This window comes from Salmo salar, chromosome ssa17 (assembly GCF_905237065.1).
Source record: "Salmo salar chromosome ssa17, Ssal_v3.1, whole genome shotgun sequence".
Taxonomy (NCBI): domain Eukaryota; kingdom Metazoa; phylum Chordata; class Actinopteri; order Salmoniformes; family Salmonidae; genus Salmo; species Salmo salar.
Genome location: NC_059458.1, coordinates 39,310,671 through 39,334,837, shown reverse-complemented (window position 1 = coordinate 39,334,837; position 24,167 = coordinate 39,310,671). Strand labels below are relative to the sequence as shown.

The window sequence follows — 24,167 nt, the reverse complement described above, 5'->3', positions numbered from 1 at the left end:
AACCTCTCTGGGCTGTTGTCTCTCTCTGTAACCTCTCTGGGCTGTTGTCTCTCTCTGTAACGTCTCTGGGCCGTTGTCTCTCTCTAACGTCTCTGGGCCGTTGTCTCTCTCTAACGTCTCTGGGCCGTTGTCTCTCTCTAACGTCTCTGGGCTGTTGTCTCTCTCTGTAACCTCTCTGGGCTGTTGTCTCTCTCTGTAACCTCTCTGGGCCTTGTCTCTCTCTGTAACCTCTCTGGGCCGTTGTCTCTCTCTGTAACCTCTCTGGGCCGTTGTCTCTCTCTGTAACCTCTCTGGGCCGTTGTCTCTCTCTGTAACCTCTCTGGGCCGTTGTCTCTCTCTGTAACCTCTCTGGGCTGTTGTCTCTCTCTGTAACGTCTCTGGGCCGTTGTCTCTCTCTGTAACCTCTCTGGGCTGTTGTCTCTCTCTGTAACCTCTCTGGGCCGTTGTCTCTCTCTGTAACCTCTCTGGGCCGTTGTCTCTCTCTGTAACCTCTCTGGGCCGTTGTCTCTCTCTGTAACGTCTCTGGGCCGTTGTCTCTCTCTGTAACCTCTCTGGGCCGTTGTCTCTCTCTGTAACCTCTCTGGGCCGTTGTCTCTCTCTGTAACGTCTCTGGGCCGTTGTCTCTCTCTAACGTCTCTGGGCCGTTGTCTCTCTCTAACGTCTCTGGGCCGTTGTCTCTCTCTGTAACCTCTCTGGGCTGTTGTCTCTCTCTGTAACCTCTCTGGGCTGTTGTCTCTCTCTGTAACCTCTCTGGGCTGTTGTCTCTCTCTGTAACCTCTCTGGGCTGTTGTCTCTCTCTGTAACGTCTCTGGGCTGTTGTCTCTCTGTAACGTCTCTGGGCCGTTGTCTCTCTCTAACGTCTCTGGGCCGTTGTCTCTCTCTAACGTCTCTGGGCTGTTGTCTCTCTCTGTAACCTCTCTGGGCTGTTGTCTCTCTCTGTAACCTCTCTGGGCCTTGTCTCTCTCTGTAACCTCTCTGGGCCGTTGTCTCTCTCTGTAACCTCTCTGGGCCGTTGTCTCTCTCTGTAACCTCTCTGGGCCGTTGTCTCTCTCTGTAACCTCTCTGGGCCGTTGTCTCTCTCTGTAACCTCTCTGGGCTGTTGTCTCTCTCTGTAACGTCTCTGGGCCGTTGTCTCTCTCTGTAACCTCTCTGGGCTGTTGTCTCTCTCTGTAACCTCTCTGGGCTGTTGTCTCTCTCTGTAACCTCTCTGGGCCGTTGTCTCTCTCTGTAACCTCTCTGGGCCGTTGTCTCTCTCTGTAACCTCTCTGGGCCGTTGTCTCTCTCTGTAACCTCTCTGGGCTGTTGTCTCTCTCTGTAACGTCTCTGGGCTGTTGTCTCTCTGTAACGTCTCTGGGCCGTTGTCTCTCTCTCTCTCTGTAACCTCTCTGTTGCCTGTATCTACCACTGTCAGTGTCACCATTCCATGCAGCCAAGGCCTCAAGAGAACAGGCCATCACACAGTCAGGATGTTACAACACTGGGGTTCCATCCCAAATGGCACCCTATTCCCTACATAGTGCACTACTTTAGACCCTAGTCCCTATATAGTGCACTACTTTAGACCAGAGCCCTTTGGCACCCTATTCCCTATATAGTGCCCTGCTTCAGACCAGAGCTCTTTGGAACCCTATTCCCTATATAGTGCCCTGCTTTAGACCAGAGCCCTTTGGAACCCTATTCCCTATATAGTGCCCTGCTTTAGACCGGAACCCTATTCCCTATATAGTGCCCTGCTTCAGACCAGAGCCCTTTGGCACCCTATTCCCTATATAGTGCCCTGCTTCAGACCAGAGCTCTTTGGAACCCTATTCCCTACATAGTGCCCTGCTTCAGACCAGAGCCCTATGGGGCACTATATAGGGAACACGCTGCCATTTTGGGATGCAGTATGGATCTCTCTTCTCTTTTCACGCTGGCTGTTTCCATAAAGTCCAATCACGTTTCCATTTTATACGGCATCTTTTAACTTCCTGAAGGATGGGACAAATGGAACAACAAGTGGTCTGTCTATCAGACGGACACCCACAGAGATCCTGTTAAATAATGATTTCATATGGAATTCTACGGTTATACCTCCGCAACGCTCTTTTTGAAAAGATAAAGGCAATTAATGATATGGCCTTTTAATTCGTACTTACTCGTTCATTAACTACACTCAGGTGTTAGGTTTTAATCCAATATGCTTTTTAAAGTGGGAAGATGAATGAAATGTCAAGACAATTTTGTTGAACCTTTTTTACAAGCCTGTGGATTTCCCAGTAATAACTGAGGTTTTTCTAGCTAAAGAGATCAACATGGAGATGTTTACACCAGATGTACAGGGTGGATTCTACTCAGGGCTCTAACATGGAGATGTTTACACCAGATGTACAGGGTGGATCCTACTCAGGGCTCTAACATGGAGATGTTTACACCAGATGTACAGGGTGGATCCTACTCAGGGCTCTAACATGGAGATGTTTACACCAGATGTACAGGGTGGAGCCTACTCAGGGCTCTAACATGGAGATGTTAACACCAGATGTACAGGGTGGATCCTACTCAGGGCTCTAACATGGAGATGTTTACACCAGATGTACAGGGTGGATCCTACTCAGGGCTCTAACATGGAGATGTTTACACCAGATGTACAGGGTGGATCCTACTCAGGGCTCTAACATGGAGATGTTTACACCAGATGTACAGGGTGGATCCTACTCAGGGCTCTAACATGGAGATGTTTACACCAGATGTACAGGGTGGATCCTACTCAGGGCTCTAACATGGAGATGTTTACACCAGATGTACAGGGTGGATCCTACTCAGGGCTCTAACATGGAGATGTTTACACCAGATGTACAGGGTGGATCCTACTCAGGGCTCTAACATGGAGATGTTTACACCAGATGTACAGGGTGGATCCTACTCAGGGCTCTAACATGGAGATGTTTACACCAGATGTACAGGGTGGATCCTACTCAGGGCTCTAACATGGAGATGTTTACACCAGATGTACAGGGCGGATCCTACTCAGGGCTCTAACATGGAGATGTTTACACCAGATGTACAGGTTGGATGCGACTCAGGGCTCTAACATGGAGATGTTTACACCAGATGTACAGGTTGGATGCGACTCAGGGCTCTAACATGGAGATGTTTACACCAGATGTACAGGTTGGATGCGACTCAGGGCTCTAACATGGGGATGTTTACACCAGATGTACAGGTTGGATGCGACTCAGGGCTCTAACATGGAGATGTTTACACCAGATGTACAGGTTGGATGCGACTCAGGGCTACAACATGGCCTTTAATGTTTCACCAGTTCAGCTCTGTTACTGGGAGACCACTGCTCAGAGTGGGCTTCAACTATTAAACCTGCCTAACGTATATTTATCTCTCTCTCTGTCTGTTTCTCTCCTCTCCCCACATTTCTCTCTCTCTCTCTCTCTCTCTCTCTCTCTCTCTCTCTCTCTCTCTCCCCCCCCAGGAGGATATGAACCTGAATGAGGACAAGAAGGCTCCTCTGAGAGAGAGAGATCTGACCACCAAGAGAGAGATGGTTATCCAGTACATCGTTACAGCCTCCAAAACAGTAGGTGGAGAATTACTGTTCATAATGTGGTGGGGAACTGAGGCTTGTAGTGGCGTGGGGCTGGGGGACAGTGGCTGGGGACTGTGTGTGTGTGTGGGGCTAGGGACAGTGTGTGTGTGAGGCTAGGGGACAGTGTGTGTGGAACACCAGTACCTCTTAACCCTGTCACTTCTAACTGAGCCCGTGTGATTTCTACCTTAATATCGCTATGGAATGGTGTCTCTGCTCTGTGTGGTTCAGGCCTGGCTCATACCAGGGCATCAGACTGGCCAGGTTAGGGAGGCCAGGATGCCTCTTAGCTGGGGTTAATTAGCACCCTATTCCCTATATAGCATCAAGCCGGCACTTATGAACTGTAACTGCAGTCGGTCCTCCGTGTTAAATATCCCCTGTTGGCCTGTTAAACCATCACAGGGTTGTAACATAATTCCACTACCGCTACTTATTCTACCATTACCTAATGTAACCATTACCTAATGTAACCATGACCTATTCTACCATTACCTAATGTAACCATGACCTATTCTACCATTACCTAATGTAACCATGACCTATTCTACCATTACCTAATGTAACCATGACCTATTCTACCATTACCTAATGTAACCATGACCTATTCTACCATTACCTAATGTAACCATTACCTAATGTAACCATAACCTATTCTACCATTACCTAATGTAACCATAACCTATTCTACCATTACCTAATGTAACCATGACCTATTCTACCATTACCTAATGTAACCATGACCTATTCTACCATTACCTAATGTAACCATGACCTATTCTACCATTACCTAATGTAACCATTACCTAATGTAACCATAACCTATTCTACCATTACCTAATGTAACCATAACCTATTCTACCATTACCTAATGTAACCATGACCTATTCTACCATTACCTAATGTAACCATTACCTAATGTAACCATAACCTATTCTACCATTACCTAATGTAACCATGACCTATTCTACCATTACCTAATGTAACCATTACCTAATGTAACCATAACCTATTCTACCATTACCTAATGTAACCATGACCTATTCTACCATTACCTAATGTAACCATTACCTAATGTAACCATAACCTATTCTACCATTACCTAATGTAACCATTACCTATTCTAACATTACCTAATGTAACCATGACCTATTCTACCATTACCTAATCTGCCTCGATTACTACCTAATCTAACTGCTACCTAATGTAACCATTACCTAATGTAACCATTACCTAATCTGCCTCGATTACTACCTAATCTAACTGCTACCTAATGTAGCCATTACCTATTCTACCATTACCTAATGTAATCATTACCTATTCTATCTCTATCACTACCTGATCTACCGCTACCTAATCTAACCACTAACCTTTACCTAATCTACCATTACCTAATCTATCCCCTAGCTAATCTACCCGTTACCTAATCTCCCACTACCTACCTAATCCTGCTTTTGGCTGGCTTTGCTTTAGTTGTTTTATCTTGTTTGTTCACTTTCTGTCTCACTCTCACTCTCAATCTCTCCCTCTTTCTCTCTCCTCTCTCACACACATCTGGCATATGAAACCACCAGTTAGTGTTAAATTATAGAGCGCTTGGCACACCATCCTTGGAGGATGTGATAATGTTGGAGTGCTGGAAGATATTGGATGATTCATTGTTGTTCATGTGTCTGTTGCTCTCTGGATTGTCCTCGTGTCTGGAGTTTCAATGAGCTTCAACCTGTTTGGTTTTTTTCTCTTCTCCCTCATGCACCCTATTCCCTATAGCGTGCACTACTTCTGACCAGGGCTCAGGGTGCCATTTGGGACTCGCCCGTAGAGAGCAGACCAACAGTACCTTGAGTAGCCGTGATAAAACTGTCAAGGTCCAGAAAATGATTGAATCTGTAAAGAAAACGGTAACACCTGGCTTCCAAACAATTTTGTTTTCTTCAAAAATATAAAAGGGACCATTTTCTACATTGATTTCAATTAAAAATCCCCCCCTGGGGGACTGGAACCTTTTTACAGGGACTAGTGGTGTATTAAAAAGTCAAGGTGCTTTGATAAGGCAGATTATTAAACATATATGGACCAGGACTTAACGTGGTCCCTGGAGCGCGGAGAACAGAGTGCGTTGTGGCGATCGATATGTATACCTTAGCTAGTATTTTAGAATAAAGTAACAAAAACATTGGTTAAAAAAGAAAGGGAAACTTTTATCGTACTTCAGGGCGGGTCTCTACGCTCTGTGTGTGTGTGTGTGTGTGTGTGTGTGTGTGTGTGTGTGTGTGTGTGTGTGTGTGTGTGTGTGTGTGTGTGTGTGTGTGTGTGAGAGTGAGTGAGAGGAGGGCATATATCTCCTTGTTGTAAAGTGTGACGTTAGCTTTGTGCTGTTAATAGGCATATTCTGGCCTTGTTATTTGCTCCTCATCTGTCTCAGACCGTGGCTATGGCACTCTATTCCCTATGTAGTACACTACATTTGACCTGGCCAATAGGGAATAGGGTGCCATTTGGGACTCACACTGTGATGTATAGAGAGGTGATACTTCACGGGGAAACTGCTGCATCCAATCACAACCAACCAGCACCAGACGAAATAACAGCAAGCAAAATAGAAAAGGGTTACCTTCCATATGGCACCCTATTCCCTTTTTAGAGTGCACTACTTTAGACCAGGGCTATATGGCACCCTATTCCCTATATAGTGCACTACTTTAGACCAGGTCTATATGGCACCCTATTCCCTATATAGTGCACTACTTTAGACCAGAGCCCTATGGCACCCTATTCCCTATATAGTGCACTACTTTAGACCAGAGTCCTATTGAACCCTATTCCCTATATAGTGCACTACTTTAGACCAGGGCACAAAGACAGATTGGAACTCTATTACCTGGATAGGGCACTAAGGTGAAACATAGACCACTATATAGGGAGTAGGGCGCCGTTATAGCCTATAGTTGTCTGGGTGATTCATAGCGGCTAACATGTAATGTAAACCTCCAACCACCATTAACTACCAGACAGGTGTATTTAATGTTACCATTGGTTTCTCTGTTCTGTAGCTGGTCTTCTTCTTCTCCTGTTAACTACCAGACAGGTGTATATAATGTTGGTTTCTCTGTTCTGTAGCTGGTCTTCTTCTTCTCCTGTTAACTACCAGACAGGTGTATATAATGTTGGTTTCTCTGTTCTGTAGCTGGTCTTCTTCTTCTCCTGTTAACTACCAGACAGGTGTATATAATGTTGGTTTCTCTGTTCTGTAGCTGGTCTTCTTCTTCTCCTGTCCTCTTTATCAGCTGATGTTAATGGAGCTATTCATTTGAATGATATCAGAGTCATCGTGTGATTGGAAGGTTATCTCTAGGTACACACACACACTCTCTCACACACACACACACACACACACACACACACACACACACACACACACACACACACACACACACACACACACACACACACTCTTTATCAGTAGTCTATGCTGTAGAAGGGATATGTGATTGTGTCTCAATGTAATCAAGGTATGAAATGATAATTTTCTCATACAATCTCTTTTTGTGTCTTAGTTGTGGTCAGCGTACAAATGATTATAATTATGTTCCAGACGATAAAACTCGGGCCTGTGGCTGAATCTAGTTACTCACTGCTGGCCTAGAAATACCTTAACTGTGGCTGAATCTAGTTACTCACCGCTGGCCTAGAAAGACCTTAACTGTGGCTGAATCTAGTTACTCACCGCTGGCCTAGAAATACCTTAACTGTGGCTGAATCTAGTTACTCACCGCTGGCCTAGAAAGACCTTAACTGTGGCTGAATCTAGTTACTCACCGCTGGCCTAGAAAGACCTTAACTGTGGCTGAATCTAGTTACTCACCGCTGGCCTAGAAAGACCTTAACTGTGGCTGAATCTAGTTACTCATCGCTGGCCTAGAAAGACCTTAACTGTGGCTGACTCTTATTTACATTTTAAGTTTTCAATTTAGGAAACTTATTCTAATAATAGTAGAGTTTTTAAATGGTTCAGTGTGTCATCAGTATTCCTCATGTCAGTCATTGCAGACCTTAGAGAGCTCTTTATAAAACCTGTCTACATCAACTAGCTCATTTCCGCTAACGTTTTTTTTGTCAGGTTTTGTATCGAATTGCAAGATAATGAGCTTTTTAATAAAAAGCAACATGTTCTTTTGCACCCCGTGGCAAAAAAATTATGTGTAGAATTGCAGGAAGTAAGCTTTTTAAAACGGGAAAATGTTCTCTCCGCCAACGAGGGGTGTGAACAGTTTTGTGCTGGAAGGAGGATATGAGTGAATAAGTTTGGGGAACCGCTGTCGTAATGGATGTCTCTCGTCATATTCCAAAAAGCCGTACTAGATTTGAAACAAAATGAGGAGAGAACGTTGAAGTTTTTTTTTCTTCAATGTTTCTGTCCTATTTATTTTCCTTTTCTCCTCCGGAAGCTGCAGGGTTCTGCAGGGTTCTGCAGGGTTCTCCAGGGTGTTTGTTAAGAAAAGCCATGGTAGCGTTGTCTTGACTCTGCATACAGTCAGTCCAGCCATGAGCCAAGATTTACTTGTCTGCTATTCTGAAACAGCTTTTGACAATCGCCCAGAGCGATTGTCTTTTGGTTGCTTTCTAAATGGCATCCTATGCCCTATATAGTGCACTACTTTAGGCCAGGACCCGTAGGGCTCTAATCAAACGTAGTGCACTACTTTAGGCCAGGACCCGTAGGGCTCTAATCAAACGTAGTGCACTACTTTAGGCCAGGACCCGTAGGGCTCTAATCAAACGTAGTGCACTACTTTAGACCAGGTCCAATAGGGCTCTAATGAAACATAGTGCACTACTTTAGGCCAGGACCCGTAGGGCTCTAATCAAACATAGTGCACTACTTTAGACCAGGTCCAATAGGGCTCTAATGAAACATAGTGCACTGCTTTAGACCAGGACCAATAGGGCTCTAATGAAACACAGTGCACTGCTTTAGACCAGGACCAATAGGGCTCTAATGAAACACAGTGCACTGCTTTAGACCAGGACCAATAGGGCTCTAATGAAACACAGTGCACTGCTTTAGACCAGGACCAATAGGGCTCTAATGAAACACAGTGCACTGCTTTAGACCAGGACCAATAGGGCTCTAATGAAACACAGTGCACTGCTTTAGACCAGGACCAATAGGGCTCTAATGAAACACAGTGCACTGCTTTAGACCAGGACCAATAGGGCTCTAATGAAACACAGTGCACTGCTTTAGACCAGGACCAATAGGGCTCTAATGAAACACAGTGCACTGCTTTAGACCAGGACCAATAGGGCTCTAATGAAACACAGTGCACTGCTTTAGACCAGGACCAATAGGGCTCTAATGAAACACAGTGCACTGCTTTAGACCAGGACCAATAGGGCTCTAATGAAACACAGTGCACTGCTTTAGACCAGGACCAATAGGGCTCTAATGAAACGCAGTGCACTGCTTTAGACCAGGACCAATAGGGCTCTAATGAAACGCAGTGCACTGCGTATGGAATAAAGAGCTGTTGTGGGTTTGGGTTGTGTGTTGGTACCGGACGTTGGATGAATATCTCCACTTTAAATTAAGATTCAACACCACTGCTGACCAGGGGAGGTTTCCTCTCAGAATGTCGCCTGTGGCGCCTTATCTCTGCGTTACCATGGAGACCGCTCTGTTTACAAATGTACGTTTTAAAATCGACTAATTGCTGTGTGCGGGAGACGGCTTGCTAATCAGTTAAAAAACAAACAAAAAAAAAACGTCTGCTTTTAGCATATTTTTCTTGACACAGTTTTTTGTGGTGGGTTTTCAACATAATAGTCGAGCAGGCTTTGTGTGAAGCGACAGCAATTAGATGTGCTGACCAGTTAGATTTCCCGTCACATGTTGTTTACAGCAGACCGTACAATGTCTGTCAACAGGTCTGTTTATATTGCAGTCTGTACTCACCCTGCTGGCAGTACTAAAGCCTTCCTGCATAGAGAAAGGTGGTGGATCATTGTCTCAGAGAGTTGATGATGAATGGAGTGGCCTCAGCCTGCCTTTTAATACCCGATGATCACAGAAACAGAACAGAGAGAGAGAGAGAGATTCATTAAAACAAAAGAAACGGAGGGGGGAGAGAGAGAGTGAGATTCATTAAAACAAAAGATACGGGGGGGAGGAGGGAAGAGGGAGAGAGAGAGTCCATTCCAAGGACAGTAGCACCATTTAGGTAGTGTCTGTATTCATCAGTCACATTAAGAGCACCTTCTCTTCACACACAGAGAGAGAGAGAGAGAGAGAGAGAGAGAGAGAGAGAGAGAGAGAGAGAGAGAAAAAGGTTTGAAGCCGAGCAGACTAATTTAAAGGTTGTATGAACAACCATGACTGAGTTACCTGCCTCAGCGAGATCCTCCTCCTTCATTAGCCTAAACCTTAAATAAGGTTTCCTTCTTCTCTCTGTCTCCGTGTGGGGCGATACGATTCGTTACAGAGAGACACTTTGAGAGAGCTGATGACAGAGGGACACTTTGAGAGAGCTGATGACAGAGGGACACTTTGAGAGAGCTGATGACAGAGGGACACTTTGAGAGAGCTGATGACAGAGGGACACTTTGAGAGAGCTGGATAGAAAGAACATTGAGTTGATCACTTCCTGTTGGTCTGGATGTTTTTGTCTCCACTCGGATAAATTGGACTCCATTCTGTTCTCTCCTCGGACACCATCAGTGTCTCACCGATGTGTCTGCTTAGATTCTGGAGGTCTTAATTGGTCCACGACACTTCACCTAAATAAGATGCTTGAAAGGTAGTGAAGACATGGAGCCTCATGAACGAGTCAGCAGCGTGGTGTATAGAACTCCCCTTTAAAGCAGGCCAACTCAAATCTCCTCCGAGCCCCTTCCACTGCTGCTTTTCCTTCTGCCCCCTCTCATCAGGGAGTGGTTGTTATACCTGGCTATCCAGCTCAGTCTAATGAATGATCAGGTAAAGCAGGAACCCAGCAGTACTGTGGACCTCCACCCTCAAAATACCCTTAATATCAAGTCATCTGATTTGGTTTAGAAATGTCTCCTATCGTCTCACAGTAGACTGTCTGTGTCCCAAACGGCACCCTATGCTCTGCATAGTGGACCACTTTTCACCGTAACCCTATGGTCCCTGGTGGAAAGGAGTACGCTGCGTAGGCATCAGGGTGGTAGTTGGGAAGATTGTAGACTTGCTCAGCCCTTATCATTCCTCCTCCTAACTCCACTCTGGCAGTCGGTGAACGGGCTGGAGGTTAGAACAGTGGTGTGTAGCGTGTCCATAGACGTGGAGCAGGAGGACACGTATGTGCAATATCCGCCGCCCCGCTCCCTCGCTGAGAAGGGGACTGCTCTCATCCGGAGCAGAATAATTCACAATAAAGGAACTGTGGCGTTCCAGATTGGATCTCTCACTCTCTCTGTGTGTCTCTCTGTGTGTCTCTCTGTGTGTCTCTCTGTGTGTCTCTCTCTGTCTCTGTCTCCCTCACCTCCTCTTTCCCCATCTCTCTCACTCCATCTATTCATCTCTCTCTCTGTCTATTCCTCTCTCTCTCTTTGTCTCCCTCACCCTCTTTCTCCATCTCTGTCTGTCTACTCCTCTCTCTCGTTTTCCAACATGGACTGTCCACTGTGTGTTATCTAGCGTGTCTCTCAGAGATCTGCCAGAGCTGATGAAGATGAATAGAGTGAACAGTGAAGGGATGGAAGGATCACTGTTGTGGAGAGTCTACTGTGAGGGAGTGGACTTGGCAAATAGCACGCAATTACCCACAGTACCTTGAGAAAGTGTTCACCTTTTGTTTTGTTACAAGGTTGGATTAAAATGGATTTAATTCTTCTTTTTTGTTGTTGTCAACGATCTACACAAAATACTCAGAAGATAAAGTCTAACATTTGTAAATAAATATAATATGAAAAATAAAAGATGAAAAATAAAAGATATCTTGATTATATAAGTATTTATATAAGTATTCAACTCCCTGAGTCAATACATGTTACAATCACCTATTATAGCAGTCTTTCTGGGTATGTCTCTAAGAGCTTTCCACACCTGGATTGTACTCTATTTGCACATTAATCTTTAAAATAAATTATTCTAGCTCTGTCAAGTTGATTGTTGATCATTGCTAGATAGTAATTTTCAAGTCTTGCCATAGATTTTCAAGCCGTTTTCAGTCTAAACTGTAACTCGGCCACTCAGGAACATTCACTGTCTTCTTGGTAAACAACTCCAGTGTAGATTTGGCCTTGTGTTTTAGGTTATTGTCCTGCTGAAAGGTGAATTCATCTCCCAGTGTCTGTTGTAAAGCAGACTGAACCAGGTTTTCCTCTGAGTTTCCCTGTGTTTAGCTCTATTACCTTTATTGTAATCCTAAAAAAACTCCCTAGTTCTTGCCGATGACAAGCATACCCATAACATGATGCAGCCACCACCAAGCTTGAAAATATGAAGTGGTATTCAGTGATGTGTTGTTCGATTTGCTGCAAATAAATCTTTGTATTCGGGACATAGAGTACATTTTATTTTTACTTTAGCGCCTTATTGCAAACAGGATACATGCTTTTTTATATTTGTATTCTGTACATACTTCCTTTTCACTCTGTCATTTAGGATACTATTTTGGAGTAACTACAATGTTGTTGATCCATCCTCAGTTTTCTCCTATCACAGCCACTAAATGCTGTAACTGTTTTAAAGTTTCCAATGGGCCTCATAGTGAAATCCCTGAGCAGTTTTCTTCCTCTTCGGCAACTGAGTTAGGAAGGGGGCTTGTATCTTCATAGTGTCTGGGACATAGCCCGTCACGTTGTCCAACCATACCAGATTTCTAATACTCCCTTCTACCCCTCTAACATGGTGGTGTTGGGGGCTCCTGAGTGGCACAGCTGTCCAAACCACTGTATTTCAGTGTTAGAGGCGTCACTACAGACCCTGGTTTGATTCCAGTCTGTATCATAACCGGCCATGATTGGGAGTCCCATGGGGCAGTGCACAATTGTCCCAATTTGTTCTTAATGGACTTGCCTAGTTAAATAAAGGTTAAATAACAAAAATAGAATATAAAATGACTTGGGTTTTGACCTATCTCATAGGACAGCATGTGAAGATCTGTTAGCTTTGAGTCCACTGGAAAAGGAAACTGCTTCTGAGACATTTGACATTGTAAGGAAGGACTTCCATTGAGGTCTAACCTTCAAGCCCCCACTATGGAAACTCCAACCTTGGTCCAAGGCTGACACTATGGAAACTCCAACCTTGGTCCAAGGCTGACACTATGGAAACTCCAACCTTGGTCCAAGGCTGACACTATGGAAACTCCAACCTTGGTCCAAGGCTGACACTATGGAAACTCCAACCTTGGTCCAAGGCTGACACTATGGAAACTCCAACCTTGGTCCAAGGCTGACACTATGGAAACTCCAACCTTGGTCCAAGGCTGACACTATGGAAACTCCAGCCTTGGTCCAAGGCTGACACTATGGAAACTCCAACCTTGGTCCAAGGCTGACACTATGGAAACTCCAACCTTGGGCCAAGGCTGACACTATGGAAACAGATGGAAACTCCAACCCAATGGCCCCACTGTGTACTTCTGGGGTTGGCATGAACTCTGTATTGCAACTTGCATGAGGTAAAACTGAAAATTTTTCCCAGAACTGACTGACTGGCAAACTTTAGCGTTGTTAAGGAGTCTTTCTCCCTCTTGGCTTCATTTAGTTGTGAGCAGTCATGTTTTCCCCGTAACATTACCAACTTCCCCTTCTTCAGAAAACCCGTCCCAATTATACAGTGAGCTACAGAACAGTGAATCCTCTGACTCGGGCATATCCCAGAATTAATTGGCCACAGTTTTAGTGTGTTTTTGTCTTTTAGAAACAGAGAGCTACCAAAACTATTTAACTTCTGATCAACAGCTCTAACAGAAGGAAGACTGGAGCCAAGTGTCGTCAGGGGATTTGTTGGCCTCGTAGAAAGTTTCTGTCCCCTCTGGCTCCTGCTGTGGCTGTGCTGCACTGGGTCATTTCCCCGGGCTCTGGGCGAGGCGTGCCAGCCACAACTTTTTTGAGGGGTTTTTACTCAGTGTTTTCAGTTCGCTCTTTCTTTTATTTCTTTCTTTCTTCCCATGTAATTATTGCAGGGCTTTGTGCCTGTACCTAGTGGGATGTTCAGGGCATCCTAAATGTCTACGCCCCTCCCTCCTTCCCTCCCCAGTCGCAGTGGCCACGTCTGGCTCGCCTCTCTGAGAACACTGTTTTCCAAATGGAGCCCTATTCCCTATATAGTGCACTACTTTAGACCAGGGCCCTATGGCACCCTATTCCCTATATAGTGCACTACTTTAGAGCAGAACCCTATGGCATAGGGAATAGGGTTCCATAGGGTTCTGGTCTAAAGTAGTGCACTATATAGGGGATTAGGGTGCCATTTGGAACTTCTTCCCTACCTACTCTGTCACTTTGTCCTTTATTTGAGTTTATTAAATAGGATGTGAACAGAGTGATTCCCGAAGCCATCCTAATTCTTATCAGTCTGTCTTTCCACTGCTGTGATTATCTGTTTCAATAGAAATCTATGGTTCACTTTTTAGTGTGTACTCTTGTCTTTGTTGTAACTAGCCTACCTGGGAGACTCGTTCCTCGCCTCGTCTGTTTATAATGCCCTGCTATAAAGGAAGTCTACCTGAGAGACTCGTTCATCACCTCGTCTGTTTATATTGCCCTGCTATAAAGGAAGTCTACCTGAGAGACTCGTTCCTCGTCTGTTTATAATGCTCTGCTATAAAGGAAGTCTACCTGAGAGACTCGTTCCTCGTCTGTTTATAATGTCCTGCTATAAAGGAAGTCTACCTGGGAGACTCGTTCCTCGTCTGTTTATAATGTCCTGCTATAAAGGAAGTCTACCTGGGAGACTCGTTCCTCGTCTGTTTATAATGTCCTGCTATAAAGGAAGTCTACCTGGGAGACTCGTTCCTCGTCTGTTTATAATGCTCTGCTATAAAGGAAGTCTACCTGAGAGACTCGTTCATCACCTCGTCTGTTTATAATGCCCTGCTATAAAGGAAGTCTACCTGGGAGACTCGTTCCTCGTCTGTTTATAATGTCCTGCTATAAAGGAAGTCTACCTGGGAGACTCGTTCCTCGTCTGTTTATAATGCTCTGTTATAAAGGAAGTCTACCTGAGAGACTCGTTCCTCGTCTGTTTATAATGTCCTGCTATAAAGGAAGTCTACCTGGGAGACTCGTTCCTCGTCTGTTTATAATGTCCTGCTATAAAGGAAGTCTACCTGGGAGACTCGTTCCTCGTCTGTTTATAATGCTCTGTTATAAAGGAAGTCTACCTGAGAGACTCGTTCCTCGTCTGTTTATAATGCCCTGCTATAAAGGAAGTCTACCTGAGAGACTCGTTCCTCGTCTGTTTATAATGCTCTGCTATAAAGGAAGTCTACCTGAGAGACTCGTTCCTCGCCTCGTCTGTTTATAATGCTCTGCTATAAAGGAAGTCTACCTGAGAGACTCGTTCCTCGTCTGTTTATAATGCTCTGCTATAAAGGAAGTCTACCTGAGAGACTCGTTCCTCGTCTGTTTATAATGCCCTGCTATAAAGGAAGTCTACCTGAGAGACTCGTTCATCACCTCGTCTGTTTATAATGCCCTGCTATAAAGGAAGTCTACCTGAGAGACTCGTTCCTCGTCTGTTTATAATGCTCTGCTATAAAGGAAGTCTACCTGGGAGACTCGTTCCTCGTCTGTTTATAATGCCCTGCTATAAAGGAAGTCTACCTGGGAGACTCGTTCCTCGTCTGTTTATAATGTCCTGCTATAAAGGAAGTCTACCTGAGAGACTCGTTCATCACCTCGTCTGTTTATAATGCTCTGCTATAAAGGAAGTCTACCTGAGAGACTCGTTCCTCGTCTGTTTATAATGCCCTGCTATAAAGGAAGTCTACCTGAGAGACTCGTTCATCACCTCGTCTGTTTATAATGCCCTGCTATAAAGGAAGTCTACCTGAGAGACTCGTTCCTCGTCTGTTTATAATGCTCTGCTATAAAGGAAGTCTACCTGGGAGACTCGTTCCTCGTCTGTTTATAATGCCCTGCTATAAAGGAAGTCTACCTGGGAGACTCGTTCCTCGTCTGTTTATAATGTCCTGCTATAAAGGAAGTCTACCTGAGAGACTCGTTCATCACCTCGTCTGTTTATAATGCTCTGCTATAAAGGAAGTCTACCTGAGAGACTCGTTCCTCGTCTGTTTATAATGCTCTGCTATAAAGGAAGTCTACCTGAGAGACTCGTTCATCACCTCGTCTGTTTATAATGCTCTGCTATAAAGGAAGTCTACCTGAGAGACTCGTTCATCACCTCGTCTGTTTATAATGCTCTGCTATAAAGGAAGTCTACCTGAGAGACTCGTTCCTCGTCTGTTTATAATGCTCTGCTATAAAGGAAGTCTACCTGAGAGACTCGTTCCTCGTCTGTTTATAATGCTCTGCTATAAAGGAAGTCTACCTGAGAGACTCGTTCCTCGCCTCGTCTGTTTATAATGCTCTGCTGTAAAGGAAGTCTACCTGAGAGACTCGTTCCTCGTCTGTTTATAATGCTCTGCTATAAAGGAAGTCTACCTGGGAGACTCGTTCCTCGTCTGTTTATAATGCCCTGCTATAAAGGAAGTCTACCTGGGAGACTCGTTCCTCGTCTGTTTATAATGTCCTGCTATAAAGGAAGTCTACCTGAGAGACTCGTTCCTCGTCTGTTTATAATGCTCTGCTATAAAGGAAGTCTACCTGGGAGACTCGTTCATCACCTCGTCTGTTTATAATGCTCTGCTATAAAGGAAGTCTACCTGAGAGACTCGTTCATCACCTCGTCTGTTTATAATGCTCTGCTATAAAGGAAATCTACCTGAGAGACTCGTTCCTCGTCTGTTTATAATGCTCTGCTATAAAGGAAGTCTACCTGGGAGACTCGTTCCTCGTCTGTTTATAATGCTCTGCTATAAAGGAAGTCTACCTGGGAGACTCGTTCCTCGCCTCGTCTGTTTATAATGCTCTGCTATAAAGGAAGTCTACCTGAGAGACTCGTTCATCACCTCGTCTGTTTATATTGCCCTGCTATAAAGGAAGTCTACCTGAGAGACTCGTTCCTCGTCTGTTTATAATGTCCTGCTATAAAGGAAGTCTACCTGAGAGACTCGTTCCTCGTCTGTTTATAATGCTCTGCTATAAAGGAAGTCTACCTGGGAGACTCGTTCCTCGTCTGTTTATAATGCTCTGCTATAAAGGAAGTCTACCTGAGAGACTCGTTCCTCGTCTGTTTATAATGCCCTGCTATAAAGGAAGTCTACCTGAGAGACTCGTTCATCACCTCGTCTGTTTTTAATGCTCTGCTATAAAGGAAGTCTACCTGAGAGACTCGTTCCTCGTCTGTTTATAATGCTCTGCTATAAAGGAAGTCTACCTGGGAGACTCGTTCCTCGCCTCGTCTGTTTATAATGCTCTGCTATAAAGGAAGTCTACCTGAGAGACTCGTTCATCACCTCGTCTGTTTATAATGCTCTGCTATAAAGGAAGTCTACCTGGGAGACTCGTTCCTCGTCTGTTTATAATGCTCTGTTATAAAGGAAGTCTACCTGGGAGACTCGTTCCTCGTCTGTTTATAATGCTCTGCTATAAAGGAAGTCTACCTGAGAGACTCGTTCCTTGTCTGTTTATAATGCTCTGCTATAAAGGAAGTCTACCTGAGAGACTCGTTCATCACCTCGTCTGTTTATAATGCTCTGCTATAAAGGAAGTCTACCTGAGAGACTCGTTCATCACCTCGTCTGTTTATAATGCTCTGCTATAAAGGAAGTCTACCTGGGAGACTCGTTCCTCGCCTCGTCTGTTTATAATGCTCTGCTATAAAGGAAGTCTACCTGAGAGACTCGTTCATCACCTCGTCTGTTTATAATGCTCTGCTATAAAGGAAGTCTACCTGGGAGACTCGTTCCTCGTCTGTTTATAATGCCCTGCTATAAAGGAAGTCTACCTGGGAGACTCGTTCCTCGTCTGTTTATAATGTCCTGCTATAAAGGAAGTCTACCTGAGAGACTCGTTCATCACCTCGTCTGTTTATAATGCTCTGCTATAAAGGAAGTCTACCTGAGAGACTCGTTCCTCGTCTGTTTATAATGCTCTGCTATAAAGGAAGTCTACCTGAGAGACTCGTTCATCACCTCGTCTGTTTATAATGCTCTGCTATAAAGGAAGTCTACCTGAGAGACTCGTTCATCAACTCGTCTGTTTATAATGCTCTGCTATAAAGGAAGTCTACCTGAGAGACTCGTTCCTCGTCTGTTTATAATGCTCTGCTATAAAGGAAGTCTACCTGAGAGACTCGTTCCTCGTCTGTTTATAATGCTCTGCTATAAAGGAAGTCTACCTGAGAGACTCGTTCCTCGCCTCGTCTGTTTATAATGCTCTGCTATAAAGGAAGTCTACCTGAGAGACTCGTTCCTCGTCTGTTTATAATGCTCTGCTATAAAGGAAGTCTACCTGAGAGACTCGTTCCTCGTCTGTTTATAATGCCCTGCTATAAAGGAAGTCTACCTGAGAGACTCGTTCATCACCTCGTCTGTTTATAATGCCCTGCTATAAAGGAAGTCTACCTGAGAGACTCGTTCCTCGTCTGTTTATAATGCTCTGCTATAAAGGAAGTCTACCTGGGAGACTCGTTCCTCGTCTGTTTATAATGCCCTGCTATAAAGGAAGTCTACCTGGGAGACTCGTTCCTCGTCTGTTTATAATGTCCTGCTATAAAGGAAGTCTACCTGAGAGACTCGTTCCTCGTCTGTTTATAATGCTCTGCTATAAAGGAAGTCTACCTGGGAGACTCGTTCATCACCTCGTCTGTTTATAATGCTCTGCTATAAAGGAAGTCTACCTGAGAGACTCGTTCATCACCTCGTCTGTTTATAATGCTCTGCTATAAAGGAAGTCTACCTGAGAGACTCGTTCCTCGTCTGTTTATCATGTCCTGCTATAAAGGAAGTCTACCTGGGAGACTCGTTCCTCGCCTTGTCTGTTTATAATGGCTATAATGCCCTGCTATAAAGGAAGTTGTGAAGGAGATTCACCATTTGAATACAACGATATTTTAATAGCCTTCCCTTTACAAAGACAGCAGTCCTGTAATAAGGCTGTACATAGCAGAGTGCTGTGAGGCCTCTACAAGCCTGCTGAAAAGACAAACCGGTAGGTCTATAGTACTATGACAGTCCTGTAATAAGGCTGTACATGGCAGAAGATTCTGGGTGCTTCTGAAATGCCACTCTGTTCCCGATTTAATAGTGGACCGTTTTGGACTAGGGCTCTGGTCAAAAGTAGTGCACTGTATAGGGGAATGGCTTCCATTTGGGACGCGTTCTTTCACTGCGCCCTGCGGGAGACGACGGGGGTCATTGTTGTCCTCGGCCATTAATTCCCTGAACCAGCGGGACTCTGACGGGTCGCCGTCGGACGGCAGCCAAGTAATCAAAACCGCATTTACTTGACTAAACCTTCTCACCTCAAAACCTATGAGGTGTCCCCAAAAAGTCATTATGCCCGAAGAGAGGGTGACCCATCGAACGGCAGGATAGATGGGAACCAATGACCAGTAAAAGAACATTCTCTCTGAGGTGAGCATCAGCCAAAGGCCTCTGTCTGCATTCCAAATGGTAACCTATTCCTGTAGTGATCTCCTGTATGCTTTGAGTGAAAGTAGTGTACAATTTAAGGGGGATAGAGTGCCATTTGGGACTAAACTTGCGATGTGTTGTTGTGGTCATTGGGAAGCCCATTTTCATTTTGATAGCTTTGTGTCTGTCTTAAGGGCTTTCTGAGGTAACTGATCCCTGTAGACTAAAGGGGACTTGGGAGATTGTAATACTCTCTCCACTGCTACAGCCTGCATGGCCTTTGTCCTGTCTGTCTGTAGCTGGCTGCAATAGCATCACAAGTCAAGTTAAGTCTCGCCTGTCGCGTTGAAAGTCCACACTGGATTTCCACTGACATACGTTTTACTGAGATACGTCTATAGAGAGAGGTCTCCCTTTATAGTGATACTGACGACATAGATTGCGCTGTCCTACTTGATTAGAGTCCAAGATATTGGTTGATTTTATTTATATTCGTTTGCCTATCTTTATTTGATCATTTTTTTGGTGGACCGATGGGTTAGCCCTGTTTTATTAGCATGGCTATGTTATTGTGTGCGTTGCTGTTTGGTATCCTAACAAAAGGGAAGGCCTGTCGGATGCCTGTTGAAAGATTTAGCGTGTGGTGATGTCACCCCCTGGCAACGCCATAGAGAGGGGAAGAGCATGTATCAATTATTTGTGTCGACTGAGAATTACATTATACCTTTCTCATTCACCTCTTCCTTGGACTCTTCTCCTCCTGCTTTGAGCACTTTGTCTCTCTCTGTCTCTCTGTCTGCCTCTCTGACTGTGTCTCTGTCTCTCTGACTGTGTCTCTGCCTCAGTGTCTGTGTGTCTGCCTGTCTCTGTCTGTCTGCGTATCTCTGTCTCTCTGTCTCTGTCTCTCTGTCTGCTTGTTTCTGTCTCAGTGTCTCTGTCTGCCTGTCTGTCTCTGTGTCTGTCTCTGTCTGTCTGACTGTGTCTCTGCCTCAGTGTCTCTGTCTGCCTGTCTGTCTCAGTGTCTCTGTCTGCCTGTCTGTCTCTGTCTGTCTGACTGTGTCTCTGCCTCAGTGTCTCTGTCTGCCTGTCTGTCTCTGTCTGTCTGTCTGCCTGTCTGTCTCTGTCTCTCTGTCTGCTTGTTTCTGTCTCTCCTACAGAGATGTATTTCTCAAACTGTTGACCTTTTTGTTGTTGTTGTGTTTTGGGAAGGCTTTAAAGATATGACAGATGAAATGACCACTGCCTCTACTCTAAGACTGCAGCTAGGGGTTTTCTGTACGGCAGCAGCAGAGTTGGAGGTAAAACCTTGCTGCAATGCCTCAGGAGGAAAACTCCAGTCAGCTGCCATGCCTCAGGAGGAAAACTCCAGTCAGCTGCCATGCCTCAGGAGGAAAACTCCAGTCAGCTCTAATGTCAACAGTAGAACATGTTGCATCATCAGTCCAGTTTATTTGTTTTAGTTTTAAAACTGATGTCTAGTCACTTTACCCTGCCTTCATGTACATATCTACCTCAAATACCTTATTATTATCTATCCTGATGTCTAGTCACTTTACCCTGCCTTCATGTACATATCTACCTCAAATACCTTATTATTATCTATCCTGATGTCTAGTCACTTTACCCTGCCTTCATGTACATATCTACCTCAAATACCTTATTATTATCTATCCTGATGTCTAGTCACTTTACCCTGCCTTCATGTACATATCTACCTCAAATACCTTATTATTATCTATCCTGATGTCTAGTCACTTTACCCTGCCTTCATGTACATATCTACCTCAAATACCTTATTATTATCTATCCTGATGTCTAGTCACTTTACCCTGCCTTCATGTACATATCTACCTCAAATACCTTATTATTATCTATCCTGATGTCTAGTCACTTTACCCTGCCTTCATGTACATATCTACCTCAAATACCTTATTATTATCTATCCTGATGTCTAGTCACTTTACCCTGCCTTCATGTACATATCTACCTCAAATACCTTATTATTATCTATCCTGATGTCTAGTCACTTTACCCTGCCTTCATGTACATATCTACCTCAAATACCTTATTATTATCTATCCTGATGTCTAGTCACTTTACCCTGCCTTCATGTACATATCTACCTCAAATACCTTATTATTATCTATCCTGATGTCTAGTCACTTTACCCTGCCTTCATGTACATATCTACCTCAAATACCTTATTATTATCTATCCTGATGTCTAGTCACTTTACCCTGCCTTCATGTACATATCTACCTCAAATACCTTATTATTATCTATCCTGATGTCTAGTCAATTTACCCTGCCTTCATGTACATATCTACCTCAAATACCTTATTATTATCTATCCTGATGTCTAGTCACTTTACCCTGCCTTCATGTACATATCTACCTCAAATACCTTATAATTATCTATCCTGATGTCTAGTCACTTTACCCTGCCTTCATGTACATATCTACCTCAAATACCTTATTATTATCTATCCTGATGTCTAGTCACTTTACCCTGCCTTCATGTACATATCTACCTCATTATTATCTATCCTGATGTCTAGTCACTTTACCCTGCCTTCATGAACATATCTCACCCTCATATAGAACTAGTTCCCAGCTGCGCCTCACAAAAGGATAATTTAAAATGCGTCATTTTAAGATGAGGATTTTGATGACGTGTGCGGAGGCTGTCGTTTTAACGGAATAGCCTGAAATGTTTTATCAGTTCAGATGTACTCAAGAAGTACCCAACCTATCGTAGGCATAGCCTCTAGGCCTGGGGGTTTTTATTCTGTAAAGATATTTGTCAGTGTATATCATGTGGGTTCACGGTGCGGACTGAACAGAGTTCCCCTACGGTCTGGTTGGACTACGTTGTACCCCGTTACACCCCGACTCAATGGCCTCGTTTCTGCCCTGTAATAAATAGGACGGTTAAGAAATGTCGCCTCTCAGATTTTGCAGTGAAAGAAAGGAGAATGTTTTCCTTTGACCAACGTTTTGCCCTCTAAGGCGTCATCGGTGTTTGTATGTCCTAGCCATAATAACACCCCAACAAGCTTCCCATTACTCCCCCCTCACTCCTCACTTCAAGGTGTCCTTCTCAAAGTCCTCCGGTACGTCTCTTCAAGGGTAGCTAGTCCAGCGTCCGTGTTGCTGAAAGTATCTCTGGCCTCAGGATAGTCTGTGTTTTTATGAGGGCTTTTACTGAGTGTTGACCTGCCTTTGGAACAGATTGGGACGTTGGAGACACCTGAGAGACTCTGGGAACTGGGTCGCTGGCTAGCTGCTGGAGGGGCTCAGACCAGTAGTGTGTTTTACCATTCCAGCTCTCCTCTCCTCAGCTCCATTTCCTCCTGTATAAACACCCACCATCCTCTCCGCTCCATCTCCTCCTGGAATAGCACCCACCATCCTCCTGGAATAACACCCATATCCTCCTGGAATACCACCCACCATCCTCTCCAGCTCCACCTGGAATAGCACCCACCATCCTCCTGGAATAACACCCAGGTCCTCCTGGAATAGCACCCACCATCCTCCTGGAATAGCACCCACCATCCTCCTGGAATAGCACCCACCATCCTCCTGGAATAGCACCCACCATCCTCCTGGAATAGCACCCATCTCCTCCTGGAATAGCACCCACCCACCATCCTCTCCATCTCCTCCTGGAATAGCACCCACCATCCTCCTGGAATAGCACCCATCTCCTCCTGGAATAGCACCCACCCACCATCCTCTCCATCTCCTCCTGGAATACCACCCATCTCCTCCTGGAATACCACCCATCTCCTCCTGGAATACCACCCATCTCCTCCTGGAATAGCACCCACCATCCTCCTGGAACAACACCCAGCTCCTCCTGGAATAGCACCCACCATCCTCCTGGAATAGCACCCACCCACCATCCTCTCCATCTCCTCCTGGAAGAAAAAACACTATTAACCGGCTCATCTTAAATGTCAGCTTCATTACAGATTCTGTGTCAATATATGTACCGATTCCCCTGGTTGGTCGATATGTCTCCTCTCCTGCCCTGTGCCTGATCCCAGAGCAGTATTAAAACGCTCCATCACAGCCCACTAAAACAGGTTTAGATCGCTGCATAATCTGTTAATGCCACCAGATAGAGGCGTCTGTACCACAGCCTTCCAGGCAACCTCCTATTTTATGAAACTACTTGACATTTTATGGTACGCTAAGTGCTACCACCGTTCTCTTTTTTTGAAGTAAGTTAGCTTCTGAATCTTGAGCTGTCTAAAAGTTCAGGAGACCCTGATTTTTTTAGGGATGACGTGTGAGGGGCGACACACGTCTTAAGGTGTACAGGCAATGGGTTCTGCTTCCTGCAGAAGGGGTTTAAATCACAGGGATTAGAACCTGGTAATTGAGGACTGAACGTCCTGCATTATCTCTCCCCCCGTCTTAAAACCAGAGAAATACTGACCTTCTTAACAGCTAAAGCTTTTATTATCCCCTAATTCAAACACTTTCAGTGTAATGTCTTTGCCATTAAAAGTTTTAAAGGTATTTAAAATTAAAAGGTATTTAGAGTTCTTTCCTTTTCCTCCCCTACTGTCTTTCTCTCTCTCTCTCGTTCCTTCGCTCAGTCACTCACGATTAGCCACAAGCACACGTAGCGAACTCCCGAACACGCTCGACATCTCAGCTCGTTGGAGCCTACGGCTGGGTGTTTCAGTCAGCGATGTGAAACTTTGACGACGTCCCAAATAGCACCCTATTCCCTATATAGTCCACTACATTAGAAACACATAGGTCTCTGGTCTAAAGTAGTGCACTATATAGGGAATAGGGTTCCATAGGGCACTGGTCTAAAGTAGTGCACTATACAGGGAATTGGGTGCCATAGGACTCTGGTCAAAAGTAGTGCACTATATAGGGAATAGGGT

General features: G+C 44.7%; 1 protein-coding gene across 1 annotated transcript in view; it reads left to right on the top strand.

The window, feature by feature from the left end:
* LOC106591129 (protein diaphanous homolog 3) overlaps positions 1-24,167 on the top strand; it is a 764,911-nt gene that overhangs the window by 102,787 nt on the left and 637,957 nt on the right. Inside the window, 1 exon segment of the mRNA XM_045699589.1 lies at positions 3,470-3,574. Within this exon segment, the coding sequence (XP_045555545.1) occupies positions 3,470-3,574 (105 nt within the window).